The sequence below is a fragment of the Megalobrama amblycephala genome, linkage group LG16, assembly GCF_018812025.1.
Source record: "Megalobrama amblycephala isolate DHTTF-2021 linkage group LG16, ASM1881202v1, whole genome shotgun sequence".
Lineage (NCBI taxonomy): Eukaryota > Metazoa > Chordata > Actinopteri > Cypriniformes > Xenocyprididae > Megalobrama > Megalobrama amblycephala.
The window spans coordinates 23,128,978-23,149,210 of NC_063059.1; the positions used below are offsets into that span (position 1 = coordinate 23,128,978).

At 37.9% G+C, this 20,233-nt stretch overlaps 1 protein-coding gene across 13 annotated transcripts in view; it reads left to right on the top strand.

Moving 5' to 3' along the window:
- grik4 (glutamate receptor, ionotropic, kainate 4) overlaps positions 1-20,233 on the top strand; it is a 388,678-nt gene that overhangs the window by 329,990 nt on the left and 38,455 nt on the right. For all 13 annotated transcript variants that reach the window (XR_007180253.1, XR_007180254.1, XM_048159804.1 and 10 more), the window contains one exon: positions 16,407-16,514. Coding sequence is in view for 11 of the 13 variants with exons in the window: in XM_048159804.1 (XP_048015761.1) it covers positions 16,407-16,514 (108 nt within the window). In the remaining 2 variants the exon portion in view is untranslated. The remainder of the gene's footprint in view (positions 1-16,406; positions 16,515-20,233) is intronic.

Genomic DNA, 20,233 nt, shown 5'->3' on the forward strand with positions numbered 1-20,233 from the left:
ACGTCTACAGAAGTTCTTATTGAGAATTAACAGAAGTTTCGATGTTTTATTTGAGGTCACCATCATGGAGGTTGGTGGTTGCTTTAGTAGATCTCTTTACTTGTTGTAAAGTTACTTCTTTATCAGCAGTCATATGTTTTCAGAAAACATTTCTGCACTGATAAAGAAATTCAACATGTCTGTCCTAATAACAGACATATGACCACATTAAAGTGGTTTAATCAACTGCTTTTTTTCCTGTAATTGCTAACTTAAGAAATTGAAATGCTGTATCAAACTCAACCAATGTAAAACATGTCATTTGCAACACTGTCATTGTTAACTTTTTGTTTAAAACATTGTTTTGTGTCAGTCATACACTCACAGACATCAACATTCGGCATATGAAACGCTACAATGGTGACATGCTTCATGCCAGCATACAAAACACATTCATGGCTCCCAGTAGTGATGTTACGGTCTGTGCCGAGGCTTCGGAGCGTGTGTTGAGAAATCCTTGGAAGCTTTCAGTGAAGCGCGTATCGAGGCTTGTATCGCTTTAGATCAATGACGTCATTGATGACGTTCGAATCCTTGCTTCTGCCTGACTGGTTCGAATGGTTCAACCAGATGCGGTTCAAATCTTGACGCGACATTTTGACAGACATATAAACATGGGATCCCCTCAGAATTTGTGGTTTTAGAATAATAATATCGCCCCTCCTGCCTGTTATGACCAAAGAATTTGTTTACACACATCTGATAGCCCCATTCATTTGAAGCCAATACGTTTATTACACACTTATGTTATACAATCATTATATACAACCAGAAAACACACATTACATTCAAATAAATATATAAGTCTTTGTGGAAATTGATTTTTTTCTTCACCGTTATTTCTAGGCCATAACTGCCGCAAAATACAGTGTATCACAGATCACATCGGGTCATCTGTAATGTATCTACTTGTTTTACACTCTTTGACCACCAGGTGGTATTGTGAGCAAATGAAGCCTCGAGAAATGAACCTTTTTGTGAACCACTTGGCTGAAAAGCTTCAATGCTTCATGAGGCTTCATCTCGCCATCACTAGCTCCCAGCATGCATTGCGACATGAATAAATTATGCAGCTAAATTTGTTTAAACATCTAAATAGTTTCGGACAATCCAATATAAATCAGTTCAGTGTTAAAACTTGTTTATATCACATTTGAGTATATTATTTCCTTTTCACATAACACTTCAATACCAAAAGTAAAGAAAACTACAATAAAGTAGTTGATTAAACCACTTTTATGCAGTCATTTGTCTGTTATTGATACAGACATGTTGATGATCTTTATCAATACAGAAATGTTTTCTGAAAACATGTGATTGCTGATAAAGAAGCAACTTCACAATACTCTGGGGTCAAGAGCTCAACTAAAGCAACCACCAACCTCCATGATGGTGACCTCAAACGAAACATCTAAACCTGTTAATTCTCAATAAGATCTTCTGTAGACGTGTGACAGAAATAAAGTCAATCTGGTTAGTAATATGTGAAGCTGGTAATGCTGTTTGTGGAGTTGTTTAATCAGATCTTCAGAGATTTAGGGCCCTATTTTAACGATCTAAATGCAAAGTGTAAAGCGCACGGCGCAGGTGCACTCAGGGCGTGTCCAAATCCACTTTTGCTATTTTAACGACGGAAAAACAGTCTGTGCGCCGGGGCGCATTTTTGAAATGGGTTGTCCCTTTTCTCTTAATGAGTAATGGGCGTAACGTTCAATAAACCAATCAGAGTGTCATCTCCCATTCCCTTTAAGAGCGAGATGCGCTCGCTAATTTAAGGACGTGGCGCTGAACGGGAAAACGCGAACGGCGCCGGACGCAAACTAGCAAACACACTTGCGCTGCGCCTTGCGTCTCATTGCGCCGGGTGTATTATAGGGCCCTATATGTCTTTTATCTTCAGTTCATCTAAGGCTGTGGCTGAAGAAAGTTGTAGTTTGTGTTCTTATTTCTCTTTCTTTCAGTGCTTGTTCACAGCAGATGTTTGAATGATTGAAAGAACGTTTCAGGAACATCATACTAACCTTTAAATAACATTCTACTAACATTAAGGAAACTGGACAATTTATGTTCTTGGAATGTTACAAATCAATGTTTCTACATGTTGAATTTAAGATCAAAATTAAGTTGAAAGAACGTTTGAGGAACATTATACCTTATAAAAACGTTCCTGGAACATCAAGAAAACTGGGGTTTTCTTTTGTCAAAACTGAAATTTCATCATTGCATTGTGTATTAAAAATGTCCAAAATCATTTCATCTGCATGTTTCAATAGCACATTGACTGCCTGTTTTTCAACAAAACAAGTTCTAATTAACTTGTTATGCACTTATTTGAGGGAGCGATCCTACTTGATAACCAATTCAAGTGCTCAAATGAACTTAATTTGATAACTTCATCCACCTTTGATTTTGGAGGACAGGGAATGAAACCAAGCATGACTTGCTGGTCCAGTACTAATTTTGCTGTGAGTGTGAGAGAATATGTATTCTAGTCTGTTTTATTTTATTAATTTTATTTCATCAAAATTGCAGCTCTATATTTGTAAAAGTACAACACTGGGAACTCATCTATTTGCATTTTCTTTTTAGGTATTACTGGAATGGATAGCGAATTTTCTGACAGATTGGAAAAGGAATAGATTGGAGCATGGAGAACATGGCTTGTCATTTTGTGCAACCGATAGCAACCACAACAACTGCCGAAAAAAAAAATCTCTCATTATATCACACAAACAAAATAAACTCCTGCTCAAGAGCTAGAAATGTTTTCTTCCATTTTAGACAGTAATCGACACATCCTTATTGTGAGCTATTTAATGACATAATGAAATGGTGGGCACATCTTCCACCTGTCCCCTCCATATATGATGCATATGGTTTATTAGTAGCTTTTGGGAGCAGTAGCGTGAACATTTGTCTTACTGCTGTCTAAAGTAGTTAGCCCACTCAGCATTTCATTGAAAGCCAGAAGATGTGCGCCATTAAGAAGGTCACCGCAGCCTCGCCGTATTCCTCAGTTTTAGCAGGCCTGACGTTCCCCTGGCTTTCCCTGTCTGATCTGGCATGTTCTCTCCCACTGCTCTGTCATAAGTTTCACCAGTCATCTCCATAAAGAGACCCCATTAAACATGTCCACACCACACAGCGCTCAGCTTAGCAGCTTCCGACTGGCATTCTCACCCACGCGTTTCCTCTCTCTCCACTAAACGAGCGATGAAAAGACTGTTCAGACTAGTAAATATTTTCAAGAGAATGTGCTTTAATTCAAGACACCCTACGTTTATCTTTTTATGAGAGGGGATAATGAGCGATATCGCCCAAGCTAATAAGGAGTCGGTGCTTTGCAACCGTGGGCAGATGGTGTCCTCCATTGGCCTGCGAAGTTTTCACTAAATGGACAGTTTAATTCAGCCACTTCTAGGATGAAGTTGTTGTACAGAATGGGACAGACAGAATTATGAGACACCTTTTCAGTCTAAAATGGGCTCTGTCCAAGGACATGGTGTGGAAAGGTTTTTTTTTTTCTGTTGTGAGCTCCAGAGATGATGTGGCGTGATCTCATTGACATTGCTCCGTACACTAGATAGTGTAGCCGTTGTGTCCCAGGGGGCAAGCCGAGCGGAAATGCCCTTCAGGATCCATGAGAAAGGCGGTTGGTTTGTTTGGGCACCCCGCCAGCCTATGTACCCTTAGAGCAGCGATTCAGCAAAAGCATGTTTGCACTGTTGATGCAGCTTTTTTAAAAACCACCCACATATTTTTATGCAAAAACACACACGCACACACACTTCCAGCCCATTTGCCCAGCAGGTCTCAGCCCTGCCTCTTTCTCCCTGGGTTTGCAAGAGGCGATTGTCAATTGTCTTTATTTCCCCCATCGATAGCATCGTGGGCTCTTAATTAGCCTGAGCTCTGTGGAGCCTAATAGCAGTCAGAAGCTGGCTATCAGAGCCGCGCTGCTGTTTATTTGTTTGTCTCTCTTGCTGCGGGGGGTTGGTCTGCTCACGCCAGCGCAGGCCACTCTTGACGATTTAGTAATTAAGTTTGGTAATAGAAGTAGTTAATCAAGGCCTGAGATTATACCACCTGCAGAGGAGGCCTGCCAGCAGGGAGGAATAGCTCCTCTTCCCTGAAGGAGAGGCTTCAACTGTTGGATTTTTCTCCTGCCGTGTACAGGCCGCGTCTCCCGCCTCGCATTTGTCCCACTTTGATTCCCCCCTCGGCGACAGAGCTCATCTTCTGAGTAGGCGGCATCAGGCCCTGGACTTATCTTACACTCCCTTCATGTTGTACACATCAGTTTTGGGCAAGCTAATTTAAAAATGTACAGTAGCTTTGCTTTTTTTACTTAATTTTATTAAATTAGATAATATTATTTTATGTTGGCACATCTGAACTGTTGGTCACTTTTTATAGTGTATTTTTTGTGTAGTATTCTTTTTTATTATTTATGTATTTTTTTATGATTTATATTGCTGACTCGAAAACATACAAATTAAAAGCAGTAAACCGCTTAATATGAACTGTCCAATTAAACCTGTGCAATAAACTGAATGTGTTTAAGTCGGTTCTGTAAATTCAGTTTAATGTTGGACAGTTCATTTTAATTAAGTGGTTCAAGGCTTTTAATTTGTATGTTTTCGAATCAGCAGAGAGACTTTTTATTTAGTAACAAGTTAGTAACGAAAATAATGTTAGAATAATCACACTAACATATAGACTGACAACATCTCATCTGACAGAAGATAGTGAATCAGGCAACTCGTTTTTCTCAGGCACGTTTTACTTCTGACAGAAGAGTCAACAACTTTCAGGCACGCCTTTCAAAATAAAAGTCTCACATCAGAAAAAATATATAGAAATGTTTTTTGTTATGGTTGCTGTTGTTTCTTTGACGACACAAACAGTCTTGCAACCCACATTTGGGTCGCATCCCACCAGCTGAGAAAACAAATCGAATTTGTCTGAAAGAATAGATTCACTTTGATTATTACTTCAATTTGTTTGACTGTAAAGCTGGGTGTAGAGATGTCAGTGCATCCTCAATTTTGTTGCATATTTGAAGAAGTATTTCACTTAAAAAAGATAATGGACATGACTTATACGCACAGGCCATCTGAATGAACTGGATTGAAAGGTTTGTTGAAAGAGGAGAGTGTTGTAAAGCTGTATTCGCCATACATTTACAAACCTCAACATAGCATTTTGTAGCACTTTACTGCTTTTTGCTGGGAAGGTTAGCTTGCTACAGGATAAGATGCATTTTTAAACAACCAAGCACTGTCATGCTCCTGATGAATGTGGCTGGTAGCATCGCTAATTTTAGTTTAGTTTCTCCCCAGCACTGATACACACTCACAGCAGGCTGTTTTAATACACACACAGCTATATGAATTCGATTATGTTCGCCTGGCTCTGTTCTCTTGCTCTTCCTTTCAATTGAATTTGTTTTTTTATCCTCCCAGCACGAGACCTCATTTATTAGGCCCGTGCGTCTTATGTGTGTTTTTATCAGACTGGCTAAAGACAACAGTAGTCGCTAAGCTCCGTCAAGTTTGCACCCCACATAGAACATTGGAGAGGAGTCAACACTTCCTAACACACGCTGGGAGTTAAACTATGAATTCGCTCCTTGTCTTGAAAGATATCATACCACACCAGCTGCTTTGGCAAGAGCCTTGCAAATCAACTTGAGACCAGTCGATTTAGTCCATAAGGCACAAGTTCCTCACATTTTAAAGCGTTTAAAGAGCTTCTCAGAGTGATATTTTTATTTCCGAAGTACCCATTTCTCACATACTATACAGTTTGGTGCCAGTATAAAAACGTGCTTCTGACAGAATTTGGAGAAATGGAAGTTGAGGAGCATTTTGAGGACTTCAGCATTATCTCTGATAGAAATCATGAATTACCCGTTTATGTCTTCATCTGAGCGGCAATAAAACTGTCACAGCAGCCATAACATTCCTCTGTAATGTACGCAATTTGTGTCAGTGCGTGAGCCCGCCTGGGGAGAGCAATAACATGGATGTGATGAAATATGAAGGAACGCTGAATGATCAAAACTCTAGTAGTGTAGGAGGTAAACGATTGAGAGGTATTTGTGAGAGTAGAAACACACCGTGTGATGTCAGGTCTCTTAAAAGCCCCAATATACTTCAAGAGAAATTGATGAACGAACTGGTCTGATGTCATTTCAGTCAAAATAAGGCCAAAACTATGTTGGTTTGGAGTTTGTTTCTGAAGTTTAAAACAGCTTGCCAAAGCAAAATTTCCGGGAAAGTTCACTCTGGCTGGTAAACACCTTCGAACAACAATTGGTCTGTGATGAATATGTAATGGTGTGCACTGAGACTCTGCCCTCTTTGACGTGGAAATCTTTTCCAGTTAATTTCTTCTGTTCAGTCTGTCAAGGTCAGACGCAAGCAAAAATATAAACTCACACTGTGTGTTTATAGTAGAAATTGAAGTTGTACTTCTAATTAAAACCTGCACTGACACTGTTTTTTCATGTTTAAGCGGCTTGCATTAAAGCAGTCTGTTGTACAAAGTGGTATATAAATAAACGTGACGTAACTTGACTGGAGTGCCGAATTGCAGTGCTTGTGCAAACAAATGCACTTCGCTATAATCAGATGCTTTCTTAACTGCTGTTTTCTTATTTTTGTTGTTTTATCTTGTTGTTCAGGGAAAAGCACATATTTACATATTCATCTAAACACCACACCCAGCAGTGTGGGGGGCGTCGGGATGTTCACTAACAGTATATCACTGCAAAGGTATTTCTAACTTCTTTTTACCCCTAAGCAAAGAACAAAAAAGAACTTCACCATGAGTATATCAGGGACTTAAGAGTGTTGTTTTCCCCTTGAGCTTTTACCTGGACCATCATCTGGCCTACGAATCATCCTCTGACCTTGTTTTTATGACTAATTGCTCAACACAAACTCAATTTTTTAACACTGCAGACACTGTGTTCTGCTCCTGAGAAAATGAAGAGCGAGAGAAAAACAGATACAGAGAGATGAGAGTCTGAAAAAGTCCCGAGGTCATGAGAGCCAGTAACTACTCTGACTTGAAAAGAAGCTGGAGAGGCACACAAGACTCGTCTCCTTTTAGCAACCGACATTAAAGCCAATATTTTTGTATTCAGTGAGTGTTTTTGGTAATTAAAGTGAGGGGGGGTTGTGTGAACGTGGACTTTCCGAGGACAGATAAAGACTGTTTGATTGTAGTCTTTCTTTATGTGTCTTTGCTTCTCTGTGTGGACTTAGTCTTGGCTGTATAGATATATCAAAAGAAGTATGGAGGAGCTACTTTATACAATTAAGTACAGTTGTCTTATAATGTTAAAGTTTCCAGAAACTACAACTGTTGGGAAATTTTATGTTTACATTTATTCATTTAGTAGACGCTTTTATCCAAAGCGACTTTTGAAGAAATACACCAAGCGATTCAACTAAAGAGGCAATAAACATGAGAAATGCTTTTAATACAAAGTTCAGCCATCGTCCAGAAGCTAGAATAGGGAGGGATAAAATAGGGAAGGAAGAGTGAAATTCAGCAGGCTGCAGTTAAGTGCTCACGGAAGAGATGATTTTTAGCTATTTCTTGAAAATTGTCAGGGATTCAGCAGTCCAGATAAGTTTGGGAAGATCACTCAACCAGCAAGGAACAGTGAACGAGAATGTTCTTGAGAGTTATTTTGTGCCTTTCTGTGTTGCTACAATGAGGTGTTGCTCACTTACAGACCGGAGGCTCCTTTATGGCACGTAGACTCGTAAGAGAGAGGGGAGGTAGGAGGGTGCGGAGTCCGTGGACGTCCTGTAGACCATTTTCTACTTTCTCTCTAACATTTTTTTGTCCTAACCAGCTGCAAATGCAACGAACAGCAGGGGATTCTGTTATCCATGCCATTGTATGTGAGAGAGATTGAGAGATTGTACGCTCTTCTGATTGGCTGTGATTTGTGATTGATTTTGTCACATCTTGTAGCCTTGTCATGTCTGGTGTGGACAGACAATTTGCCTGTCACTGGAATCTTATCACATCACGTCTTATGTCATGGTGTTAGAATTAAACAGGTTGTTCTTGCTTCTGCACCTTTAATATGTCATGAATAATGATGCATGTTATGATTGGCTATTCACTTTTTGTATGTAAAATACTGTTGAAATATGTGATATTGTCATCCATTATTAAGTGCTAAAGGTTGTGAAATTGATGCCATGACACATATTTGCGTCTGTATAGATGCAGGATTGGTTTTCAGGACATTTAATTTTCACTTTCACTTCCTTACCAACTTCCTCCTTTTATCTTCATCTCTTCACTCAGATCTAGTCTTAAAATGACTGTAAATGTACTTTTCTGTTTTTACTACTCCATACAAATCATCCAAATCCCATATAAATCACATTTACCACTACATATAAATTATCCAAAAGGCATCACATAGTCCTTTCCCTCTTTTCATATGTAAAAATCTAATATGCATTAAAGAATTCTAGTTTAATAACTCTTAAATTACTGTATTATGATCAAGGTCATGACACATGCAGCATCTTTACAATAGAAAAGTGATCTGAGTGACCACACAAAAACTCATTAATCCTTGTCGCTTTTTATTTTATATTCTGAGCTGTCTTCTCATTGACTAACGTCTGCTTGAGCTACTTGGAGAACCTCATGTACAAGTTAAAGGTTAAATAAAGTTAAATAGGCATGAGCATAAATTCATAGCATTTCGGTTTTCACAGGACTGTTTTGTGGTTATTTTTAACAAAGCATTTAAGGTGAAAGACATTGTAATCTGAAATTCACAGTCTGTAAAAAATCGAGGAAAATTACTGACATGGCCAATTCAGATGGGATTAAAATCACAAAAAGCTCTAGTAATTATTACATCACCCCACCTCAGAGAAGAGCTTACGCTTCCATAAATGGGCTTCATGGTGTGAAGAGGGAGCTTTGCTTTATGAATGTCAGACTATCTCTACATAGTGCAATGAAAAGAGCAAGGAAAATCCTGTTTTCCCTATGCCCTTCAAGGATATATTGAGACATAAGTCTAGTGTGTTTTTGTATTTGCTGGATTCTCCTGGTAGAGCAGCTAAGTATCACACACACATATATATATATATATATATATATATATATATATATATATATATATATATATATATATATATATATATATATATATATATATATTGTTTTCATTCAATTTTATAAATTGATTTATATATTTTATTTTTTATATTATTATTATTAGTAGTAGTAGTAGTATTATTAGTATTATTCATTACCACCTTTTTTAATTTTGTTATCATTTAATACTCTTTTCTTTTTCTTTTCTTTACTTGTCACTGTTTTTGACATAATTGCATAATATTGTTATTTTTGTTATTATATTTTAATATTTTTATTTTTTATTATATTTTTATATTTTTATACCTTTTAAACCTTTATAATTAATACTTTTTTCTTTTTCCTTTTCTTTTCTTTACTTGTCACTGCTGTTGTTGCTGCTGCTTTGCCAATATTGTACATATAACAATCATGCTGCTAAAGTACTTTGAAATTGATTTCTCCATTCGCCATTACCCATGCACAGCCAGTCAGGACCTTCATAGAGTTGGAGGAGGAAAGAGCTATAGCAGAGATAGGGAATAAATGAGGAATGATAAAAATGGGACTAGGCAGTATGCAGGATTTGGGCTCAGCATATCTCCCCTCCTTCCTTTCAGTGTTAGCATCTGGACAGTGGGGGCTTCGGCTGAGCATTGTTGAGTGTGTGTCTGTAGAAAGCTTTGATGTGAGCTTCGCTTTGGGTGGAGCTTGACAGGCTCTGATCTCCAGTGTCTCCTCATTATGGCATTGGCCCTGCAGCAAGCGGATAATGTCAAATAATGAATGTTGAAATTGGCTCAGCTATTTGGGAATAACAAGAAATGTTTTTCTGTTGGCGGTTATGCGCTGCAAATTGAAATTTTGATTGTAGTAAAAGGTCACTTCTTGAAAGGGAGTATACCCACCTGACCTTTCCAACCAGCCTTTAACTCTTTATCCGTCGGCCGTATGTTTCCTGCTAATGACTGCAGGTGTGACATTCTCCTCGTTCCACATGAGAGGAGGGAATTCTGGCCTCTAAATAAACGGCAATGGGCAGCCATCAAACGAGACAATGTGGACTTGTTTTTGTGTTGCGGGTCACAGGGTCACTGGGTTTGTGAAGAACACTCACAGATTGGTGCGATGACACTTTGTAGTGTGGCCGCTTGGCAGTGCTCCACACGAAGATAGTGTCATTCAACCACTGTATACACCCACTTCACATTCAAACACACTCCTGAGACCCTGGACTCATACACTGATAGTTTGATAGTGGTTTGACAAGTCACACATAGATACAGTTGCTTTTGTCCTATTAGTTTGAACTCCATTCAAGAACTGACTGAATGCTTGTGGCAGCTCACAATAGGCATTCATGTTATCTCTGCAGCTGCAGTGCTTTCTAAGGTTTATCCGTCGTCCCTTCTTCCTCTCCTCCATCTTTCCCACACTACTGTATTGATCTGTGTTGACTCCTTCATGCCTCCATTCACAGAATATACCAGACTCTGCCTGCCTGTTTCAGCCACCCCACTGGTTTCCATTATTGGGCAGATTTATAGCGAAGCATGTGAAAAGCAAAAAAAAAAGAAAAAAAAAAAGAGAGATGAGATGAGATGAGAGACAGATAAAGTGTGAAGGAGTGTGTCAGCACAGCTGAGGTGATAATTGCATATGTAGCAGGTATGGGGCTCTATGATTATTGCTGACAACCACTAACCTGACATTATCAGAAAGCTAAAACGCATGCAGGGTTGTACATTTGTACCTCTTCTTTACTTTTCTCCTCTGCAACCTTCCACACAACTTTCTTTATAGCATAACAGTGGAAAAAACTCTCCTAAGACATAAACCTACTAGAACACCTCTGCAGACTAAAGCAGACTGACTGATGTTGAACTTGAGAAGTCTGTCCCTGAGTACATTACAGGCTTTGATCAGGCATACAGGATGCTGTAAGTACCGTTTGTACAAGCAGTGGAGCTCAAATTTGACTTTGATATTGTGTACTTGTCAGCGGTAATTAATGACAAGCACTCAAAGCTCTTGATTAATCGCGACTTGTTTAAATGAACAGGATATGGTTCCTGCTCAGCCAGTTACTCCCATTTACCTTGGCTTGTTGCTCTCATTTTACACACTTAATTACCACAACTGCTCCCTTATAGCCTCTTAGGGGCCCAGTGTAGAAAATGAGTCACTTGCTGGGCCTTTGTTGTAATTATTTATACCATAGGCATGAAACGGACTAAAGACCTTTAAGGGTATTAAACCGTGCAACCCATTCACCTTTAAATCAGAGGGAATCATGGTCAAACGCTCAAATGGTGCCATTGAACTTTAGGCTGTTTTCATTAGATTCTCTCGGGAAAAGCATGCATTTTTTTGTATTTTTCACATGTACTGTTGCTCATACTAAAGGATAAAGTATACTACCTTAAATGCCTGTTTACACCAAGAACGATAAATATAATAACTATATTAGCAGACGATAACTTTCTAACACTAACGGATGATAACTTTCTGTTTATTATAAGAGTGTGCTGCAGTTATGTCGTCTGCTGCTATAAACGCTTGAGCTTTTTTTTGGATTATGATTGGCTGTCAATGTTTTTTTTTTATCATTCATCAGCTGGAAAAATTGTTCTGAAAGTGAGTCCAACAATATTGTTTCTCTGTGTCATTAATGTTATAGTTTTGCTATGGGCAACCATGTCAGTTACATTAAAACAATAAAAGTATATTGAATGTCCCCATTTAAAGTCAAGTCAAGTCACCTTTATTTATACAAATCAGCTTTACAGTGATAACAGGAAAATGATTCAACGAAATTCAGAGTTCATTTTGGCTGTACAGCAGCTTTAAAAGAAAATAGTGTCATTGTTCATCTGAAGTCGGTTAGGTGTTGATTAAGTTCTGTTGTAAAGATAATCGATTATCAAATTAGTTCATTTCATCTATAAAGCAGTTCTGCAGAAAACAATGATGTCGTCATCCAGCTTAGTTAAATTTCAGTTTAAATTTAAAGGCACACTGTATAACGTTTGGCCTTCTAGTGGTTAAAAACAAAACTGCATGTATTTTGCGGAAGAACATTGTTTTGGTGTGGATGAATATGACCCTTCATAATAAATAATGCTTTACAATGAACTCTGTTAGAGCGCTCCATATGGCAATATATATGCGTCGCTTTTGCAACATTTGAAATCCCTCAGTTCTTCCATCTCCAAAAAGCCAAGCCAATGTTTATTCTCGTTTTATTACGAACTCTGTGATTGTTGCCATCTCTTTTTGTCAGCAAACTGTCAAAAACAGGTGATTCCTCAGAGGTTCAAAATTTAGCATGCTCCATGTCAACATTTCTTGCTCGTTGTGACAACTAAACTGTTGCACTCCCACACCATACACACGTCAAAATAGCCAGAGCAAACTTTCTCTATTTACGGATATGACAATACACGCAATGGCGAGTATCGTATGTATGCAAATTCCCGCAAAAACCACATGTACAGTCTATAATATAGATGCTTATAATAGGCTTACCATAGTGAATCAGTGTAAGACAAAAACATGTTTTGGAAGAAGGATTAATGTGTGTGTGTGTGTGTGTGTGTGTGTGTGTGTGCACGCATGAGTGCGTGTCTACTCTAGTTTGCCACTCTGGGCATGTTTTGTTCTTGATGTTTGTCAAAAAGCTGTTTGTGCTGAGTAGATGGCTGCTCTCAGAGCAGTTCCTCCCTATTGGACAATATCCAGACTCTCTTTCTGCCCACAGCTTTACTGCACAGTCCCTCACTGTCCCTGACTGCACTCACTGCCTACACATCCTCCTCCTCTCTTTTCTTAATGTCTCTCCTAATAAATCCTAATTGTTCTTGAAATCGCACCCTCTCTCAGTTGAAATGGTTTGGAGCTGTGGGTTCTGATTCCGCAGAGCCATCAAGGCTGTTTGGCTGCCGCTGGATTTCATTTGTGAGAGTAAGGTGGTATCTCTACCACAGAGACGAGGAGGGAATGAAATAGAAAACAGGATCTTTTGATCATATTCTCAGAGGAAATCTTTGATTCCTGGTTTTCTTGCATTCTTACTTTCACCTTTCTTCATCTCTTACTATGTTTACTGCAAAACTTTTCTTTCCTTATTCTCTACACAAGATTCACTTGAGAAACAAAAATGTTTATTATTGTTATAATTAAGACATTAAGACTTGTTTTCAAAGAATATATTCATTTTATTTTCATTATCCCATTGGGAAATTTTATTTTATATTTGTATTTTATTTTACTAATTTATACGTTTGTTTGTTTTATTTTAACGTTACAGAAATTTGTTTGATTTATGCTTAAAAAAGAAATGCCTTGTTTTAAGAGAAAAAACTTAAATTAAGTTTATTTTTTGTTATCTCATTGTCAGATTGTTTTTATTTTATCTTGGCATAACCATTTTTTTTTTAGATTTATGCTTAAAAAAGAAATGCCAATGAGGCAAAAAAAAAAAATAAAAACTTGAATATATCAGAGATATACATTCTCTGAAAGCATGTCTCATTATCTTCCATCTGTTTTGCTTCTCAGGTAAATATATCTTGTATTCAGGATAATTCACCTGGAAAACAAGACAAAAGTAATGATTAAGAAAATAGTTTTCGTAGTGTGTTTTGAGAAACAGGTTTACTGTTGAAAGAATGTTGAGCTATTTACGAAAGGATTATCCTCAGCATTTTGCGATCTCATGAGGATCAGTGCAATCTTGAGCAGCTGCTCTCCTTTGCAACATAAAAGTCAAGCTAGAGCAGATGTATTTTGCCCTTGATTTTAGGAATATTTCAAGCAAGGTGACCTATGCATGCAGGATCTGGGGGAATGTTCCTGTTTCTCTGACTGTAGCATCCATAAAGTCACACTACTAGATTGTTTTTGCTTCTATACGCTCACTTTGAACAAAAAAAAAAGCTTCCTGTGGCTCACTTTCTCCCCTGTTTGTGGCCCTTGACATCTTCGTATCTCAGAGAGCAGGTAATTTTAGATCCGGCGCAGTGCTGCAGCATCCTCCCCTGTGTCGTTTGGGTCTACAGAAATGCTGGGGATCAGGTAGTGAAGGAAAGATAAATAGAGCGCCACCTCTGCAGAACACTTCGAGCAGGAGGCCCAGTGAACCATGCAGCTTTGTAATTATAATAAAAATAAAAATGATGGGTGATTTAGGACTGCCATGTGTGCTGGGTGGAGACTCAGCCTCCCATTAAAGGTAGTGTGGCCCCCATATAGGCGGTCTAGCAGAGGGGTGCCAGCCAAAACCGGAATGATAATGAGGACATTGGCTCGCTTCAGAGAATTGGGGTGTAATTGAGTTAATGAATGCATTCTGTTGCATCTCTGATTGAGCGCATGTCCCTTCGCCACTTCCTTTAAAGTGTTCTTACTGTTCTGTGTGTGTGTCGACAAGCTCTCTTCCGCAATCTCCTCCACCTGACATTGAGCCTTAAAGGAATAGTTCATGCAAGAATTAAAATAGTCATTATTTACTTTCGTGCTCGTATGACTTTATTTCTTCTGTGGAACCTAAATTAATAGAATTTTTGAACCATATCCTGGTCATTCTTTTTAATATGAAAGTGAATAGGAACTGGGAATTATGCTTTCAAAAAACAAACAAACAAAAACAATATAAAAGTACCATAAACATAGTCTGTTTGACTCATTTGCAGGATTGGACATTAACAGGGGCTTGGGGCAAAAATGCCACCAAAATTCCCCCAAATCACATTTTTCAAGTTTGTCAGATGTACTGAGTAAGGGTTACATTGTGCAATGAAAAGCTTAAATACAACTCCAAAAACAACTCAAATATATAATTTTAAAATATAAAATAAAGTTGTAAAATCTAAATATAAATCAAATACAGAATAAATAATAATAATAATAGTGTGCCATTGCATTGCATATATGTCCTTGTTCAAGATGTACTACGTTATGCCGATAAAAAATGTCCTTGTGTAGTATGCAAAAGTCATTTCCCCTTTATTTAGACTATATTTAGGTGGAATATTATAAGTCTCACTGAGGTAGTTTCATGCAGAAAAATTCAAAATAGGGGGCAAAAGACACCAACACACTTAAATTAAATCTATTATGATTGTTGTTGAAATGAAATGTGAAAATGAATGAAAGGTTTTGATTGTGGCATTACATATAGATCGGCTCACATTGCATCAGATTTCTTTTTACATATTCTTTGCAGCATTGAGCATTATAACCAATCACACGTTTCTGTTGAGCTTATGAATGCAATGGTCAATCATTTACATGAGTCACTGGTGAAAACGCCTGAGTTTTGTTTAGTGTGCATGCTCACTCTTGTAAATTCTCTCATCATAAACAACAAAGTACAGATACAAAGTAAGCAAGATTTTCATTTTACGGTGTAGAGAGCTTCAGGGGAGTTTTGTGTTGTTTTTTAAACAAAATTTCAAACTGGGAATAAATTATATACAGAAAGCAAGCAAAGAACGTTCACCATTACTAAAGAGATCCATGACTTCTGTCTTGCGCAAGTTGTGCACTCTCACTAGACTGAAGTCATGGATCGTTTTAATGATGGGGAATGTTCTTTGCTTGCTTTCTGTATATAATTTATTCCCAGTTTGAATAACCATTCTGTTTTTCATGCTACTAAAATAACCAATGTAATGTCTTGAATTCTAATGTGTAAAAAACAATAAACCAATTCATAAATGGTTCTTTTTTAATTATTTTGTAAGGAACAAGCGACATTTAACTGGGAAATTTTATTTGCACATCTGCATATTCAAACTGTTGCAGTAATGAGATATGTAAGAACCAGTGCCATTTGCACTTTGAAGTGCATATTTGAATAGAGTATGTGCAAATGCAATAGAAATTTGAGAGTTACTGATGGAGGGGACAGGTTTCAGTGAATAAAAAATGAAAAGTTGGTATGCGCCTCACACAAAGTGTAAAACTGTGGTTTCAGAAGACATGAAATATAATGCATGGGTCATATAGACTAATTTTGTGATACTTTCATGGTGCTTTTTTGTTATTTTGGGAGCTCTGTAGTCTAACATCTCTTTCTGAAACAACCTGATGGTGAGTAAATTATGACAGAACTCTCACTTTGGGTGAACTATCCCTTTAAGGATTAATGGTTGCTCTTTTTATGTTATTGGATCATCTACTACACATAGTTTGCTTGAAGCCTTGGTATAACTCTCAGTGTGTTTCTCCTACAGATCGGTCAGTGGCATTCAGAGCATGGACTGTCTATGGAGAAGAAGCTTCCATCACTTAACGTGACAGACACACTATTCAACACCACTCTCACCATAACTACCATCCTGGTAAGTCCTGTCTTCTACCCTGGTCCACATTCCTCAGTAGAGGACACACCCTAATGATTTAGCCAAGAGATTTACACACACCCCCTGGGAATGACATAAAGTAGCTCCTTTTTGAAGGAGTCTCTCTTTAGCTTCCCAAAACTCTCTGTCTAGCCTCTAATCACCTCAGGGTTCAGCACTGATCTAAATAAAGACTTTTCCCTCTGAGATGAGTGGAAACTAACAAGTATGCGTGTGATAGCATGTCCTGGAGCAGCAACCACCAATTGAAGATGTAATCCGCTAGGCTGTTATCTGGGGGCAATTTTCTCATCTTCTCGTACACTGTATAGTGATGAGAAAAAAAGAGGCTCTCCACAGCCTTAGGCTGGATGTCGCATATCTGGCTGGGTCATCCCTCACTAGAAAAGAGAGAGGAATAAAACGACTGAGAATGAGAGGGGCCATGCAAGAAGTGCTCGAAAACCAATAAATAGCTGGTGTAAAGTGGCCTTGTTGAGGACAGATGGGGAAATCTTCTTAAGTCACAATTTATACCTGATGAATGATGCATAGATGCAAACTCCTCAACTTTCAATAACAGTTCATCTTTTTGAGATCAAAATAGGTCACCTATGGAATTTGCATAGATCCAATGAGTTGATTCAGTGATAGATCCAGTGTTTTTATGGGGGTGTAAATAAATAACTGGTTGTTTCAATAAGTACTGTACAGTGTTTCCTTTAAAAACTATGTCTATAAAGGGTAATATTGTATGTATTTGAGGTCTGAGATGTGGGAACGGTGAAGAGAGAGAGGGCAAACAGTTTGCAGTTTAGCTCAGTATTGCCGTCTAATCAGCCAATATTGTCTTAAATAGCCTGCATAGCACTTCATCTTTTATAAAACAAGATTTTGACCAAATGTTGATTTTGGTAAAATGTTGCAACAATATGATAATTTTTTTCAGTGAAAAATACAGTTTTGGACGTATAAGGTAATAAAAAATGAATAAAAAAAGTCTGATGATGTGATAAGCATAAAGAACTGCTGAAAAACCTGAACAAAACTTTGCTAGTGGCATTGGGCGAGAAGAAGTCTTGGAACAATATTTACCCCCCTCCAGAAACCTGTCAAAGATCAGTTAGCAAACAACAACGATCCAGCAATTTCAATCAACTCCCGATGGACAAAATATTTTGTCTTGTTCAAGAAGCCATTTTACTTGGATATATACGTCACAATAGGGAAGAAAAGGTGATCACAATTTTCATTTCATGCTGACTTCAAGTTTGATTTAACTCAGAATATTCCTTAGCTGCAGTTTGTTTAAAAGTCTGGTGGGAACATCAGCACACCAGCATCCAACACAACATATGCTGGTGTTTTCAGCAGGTTTTTGGATACAAACTACTGTGCAGTAGAGATGATTATGTCAGGGAGAGTGTGCATGTGTGTGTTTCACTAGAGGAACGAGTGGAATACAGGTGGAACGATTAGTTTCTCTCAGATCTTTTATTGTTAATGTGCTTGATGTTACAGCTTGGAGGACTGGGGAGAAGTTTGCACCATGTGTTTATTCCTCTTTAAAGATATACAAAGACTTTGGCCGCATTAAAGAGCCACCGAAGAGCAATTTCAGCTCTATCACGGCCCATTCATCACCGGCTGATTGCAAAGTCTGCTTTATCTCAGTAAACGCAGCACAGTTGAAAACATGCTGCAGAACTCAGCACCTGTGGACCATTCCACCAGCGTTTTCATTACTGCTCTGAGCTTTTTGTCATTGCTGGAGTTACAGCACACACACAAACACACAGATTGAATTTTACCCTGGTGATATGGGCTAGATCTAACATTTTTGTAAGGATAGACAGTATATTAGAGCTGGTTCGGCTTGCAGTGGTAAAGCTGTCTAAACAGAACAAACTGTTCTGTGGCTTTTTGTAGTTGCTCTTGATGTCTCTGGCATTATATCATGTGCAGAGGGAGCCAGAGCTTTTGTGCTTTGATTGTGAAAACAAATAACTCATGTTTGTTTGTAACATTTTTACATTGCTTTCATAACTCACAGACTACCTCAAATCTGCCTTTTGATTGAGGAAAAAAATTGTATTACTCTACCATTGATAGACTGGCAAATGGCCGTTGGTAGATGTGGTAAAGACATAATATCAAATTTAATATAATATGATATGAGCTCACTTTACCTCACATATACTAGAGAACTCCTCAGAATAATATTACTCCTTTAATACCTATTAATAATGCTGAATAATTTCTGACCCTAATATGGCAATAATTCTTTTAGCTGTGAGGAATAATGTGTATTTAAATGGGTCATGAATTATTTTGTGATGTTAAAGTCCACTTTTAATGTTAGTAGGATTATTACATTAAAAACTGCCATAATTTAAAAATAAAAGGACTTTTTGTCATTTTGTAGGCTGATTTTAGCCCTCTGTTTTTATATAAATTATACTTTTTATATTTTAAGTGGCTATATATACAGTGTCCTCCACAAATAGTGGCTGTGAAAATAAATCTGCATTGTTTATCTTTTTGATCTTTCATTCAAAAAATTCACAACCTAATTCTATTCAATTCTAACCTTTAATTTAAGTAAAACAATTGAAAATGGGTGGAAAAGCTCATTATGAAATAAATGTTTTTCTCTAGTTCATGTTGGCCACAATTATTGACACCCAATTATTGCAATGTCCTTTTCCCAAGATAACAGCTCTGAGTCTTCTTCTATAATGCTTGATGAGTTTGGAGAACACCTGAGGAGACCATTCCTTCATACAGAATCTCTCCAGATCCTTCAGATTCCAGCTCCATGTTGGTGCTTCTTCTCTTCAGTTCACTCCACTCATTTTCTTTAGGTTTCAGGTCAGGGAACTGGGATGGCCATGGCAGAAGCTTCATTTCGTGCTCAGTGACACATTTTTGTGTTGGTTTTTATGTTCGTTTTGGATCATTGTCCTGATTGATGATCCAACCATGGCCCATTATTGGATTTCTAGCAGAAGCGGTCAGGTTTTGATTTTTTATCTGTTAGTATTTGATAGAATCCATGATGTATCTGAACAAGATGTCCAGGACCTCCAGCAGAAAAATAGGCTCACAGCATTAAAGATCCAGCAGCATATTTAACCGTGGGCATAGGGTACTTTTTATCCATGTGTGCACCAAACCCATCTGGTGGGTTTGCTGCCAAAAAGCAATTTTTTTTAGTTTCATCTTACCACACAAGCCGGTCCCATTTGAAGTTCCAGTCTTGTCTGACAACTGAATATACTGGAGATTGTTTCTGGATGTGCAAAGAAGGATTTTTCTTGAAACCCTCTCGAACAACTTGTGGGGATGTAGGTGCTGTTTGATATTTTTTTTTAGGCTTTCTGAGACTCAAGACTCAACTAATTTCTGCAATTCTCCAGCTGTGATCCTTGAAGAGTCTTTGGCCACTCAAACTTTCCTCCTCACCGCACATTAGGACGATTTAGACACACGTCCTCTGCCAGGCAGATTTGTTACATCTTTAGTTGATTGAAACTTCTTAATTATTGCCCTGATGGTGGAAATGGGGATCTTCAATGCGTTAGCTTTTTTCTTATACCCATTTTCTATTTTGTGAAGCTCAACGATCTTTTGCTGCACATCAGAACTATATTATTTGTTTTTTTCTCATTGTGATGAATGATTAAGGGGATTTGGCCTTTGTGTTTACACATATTTGT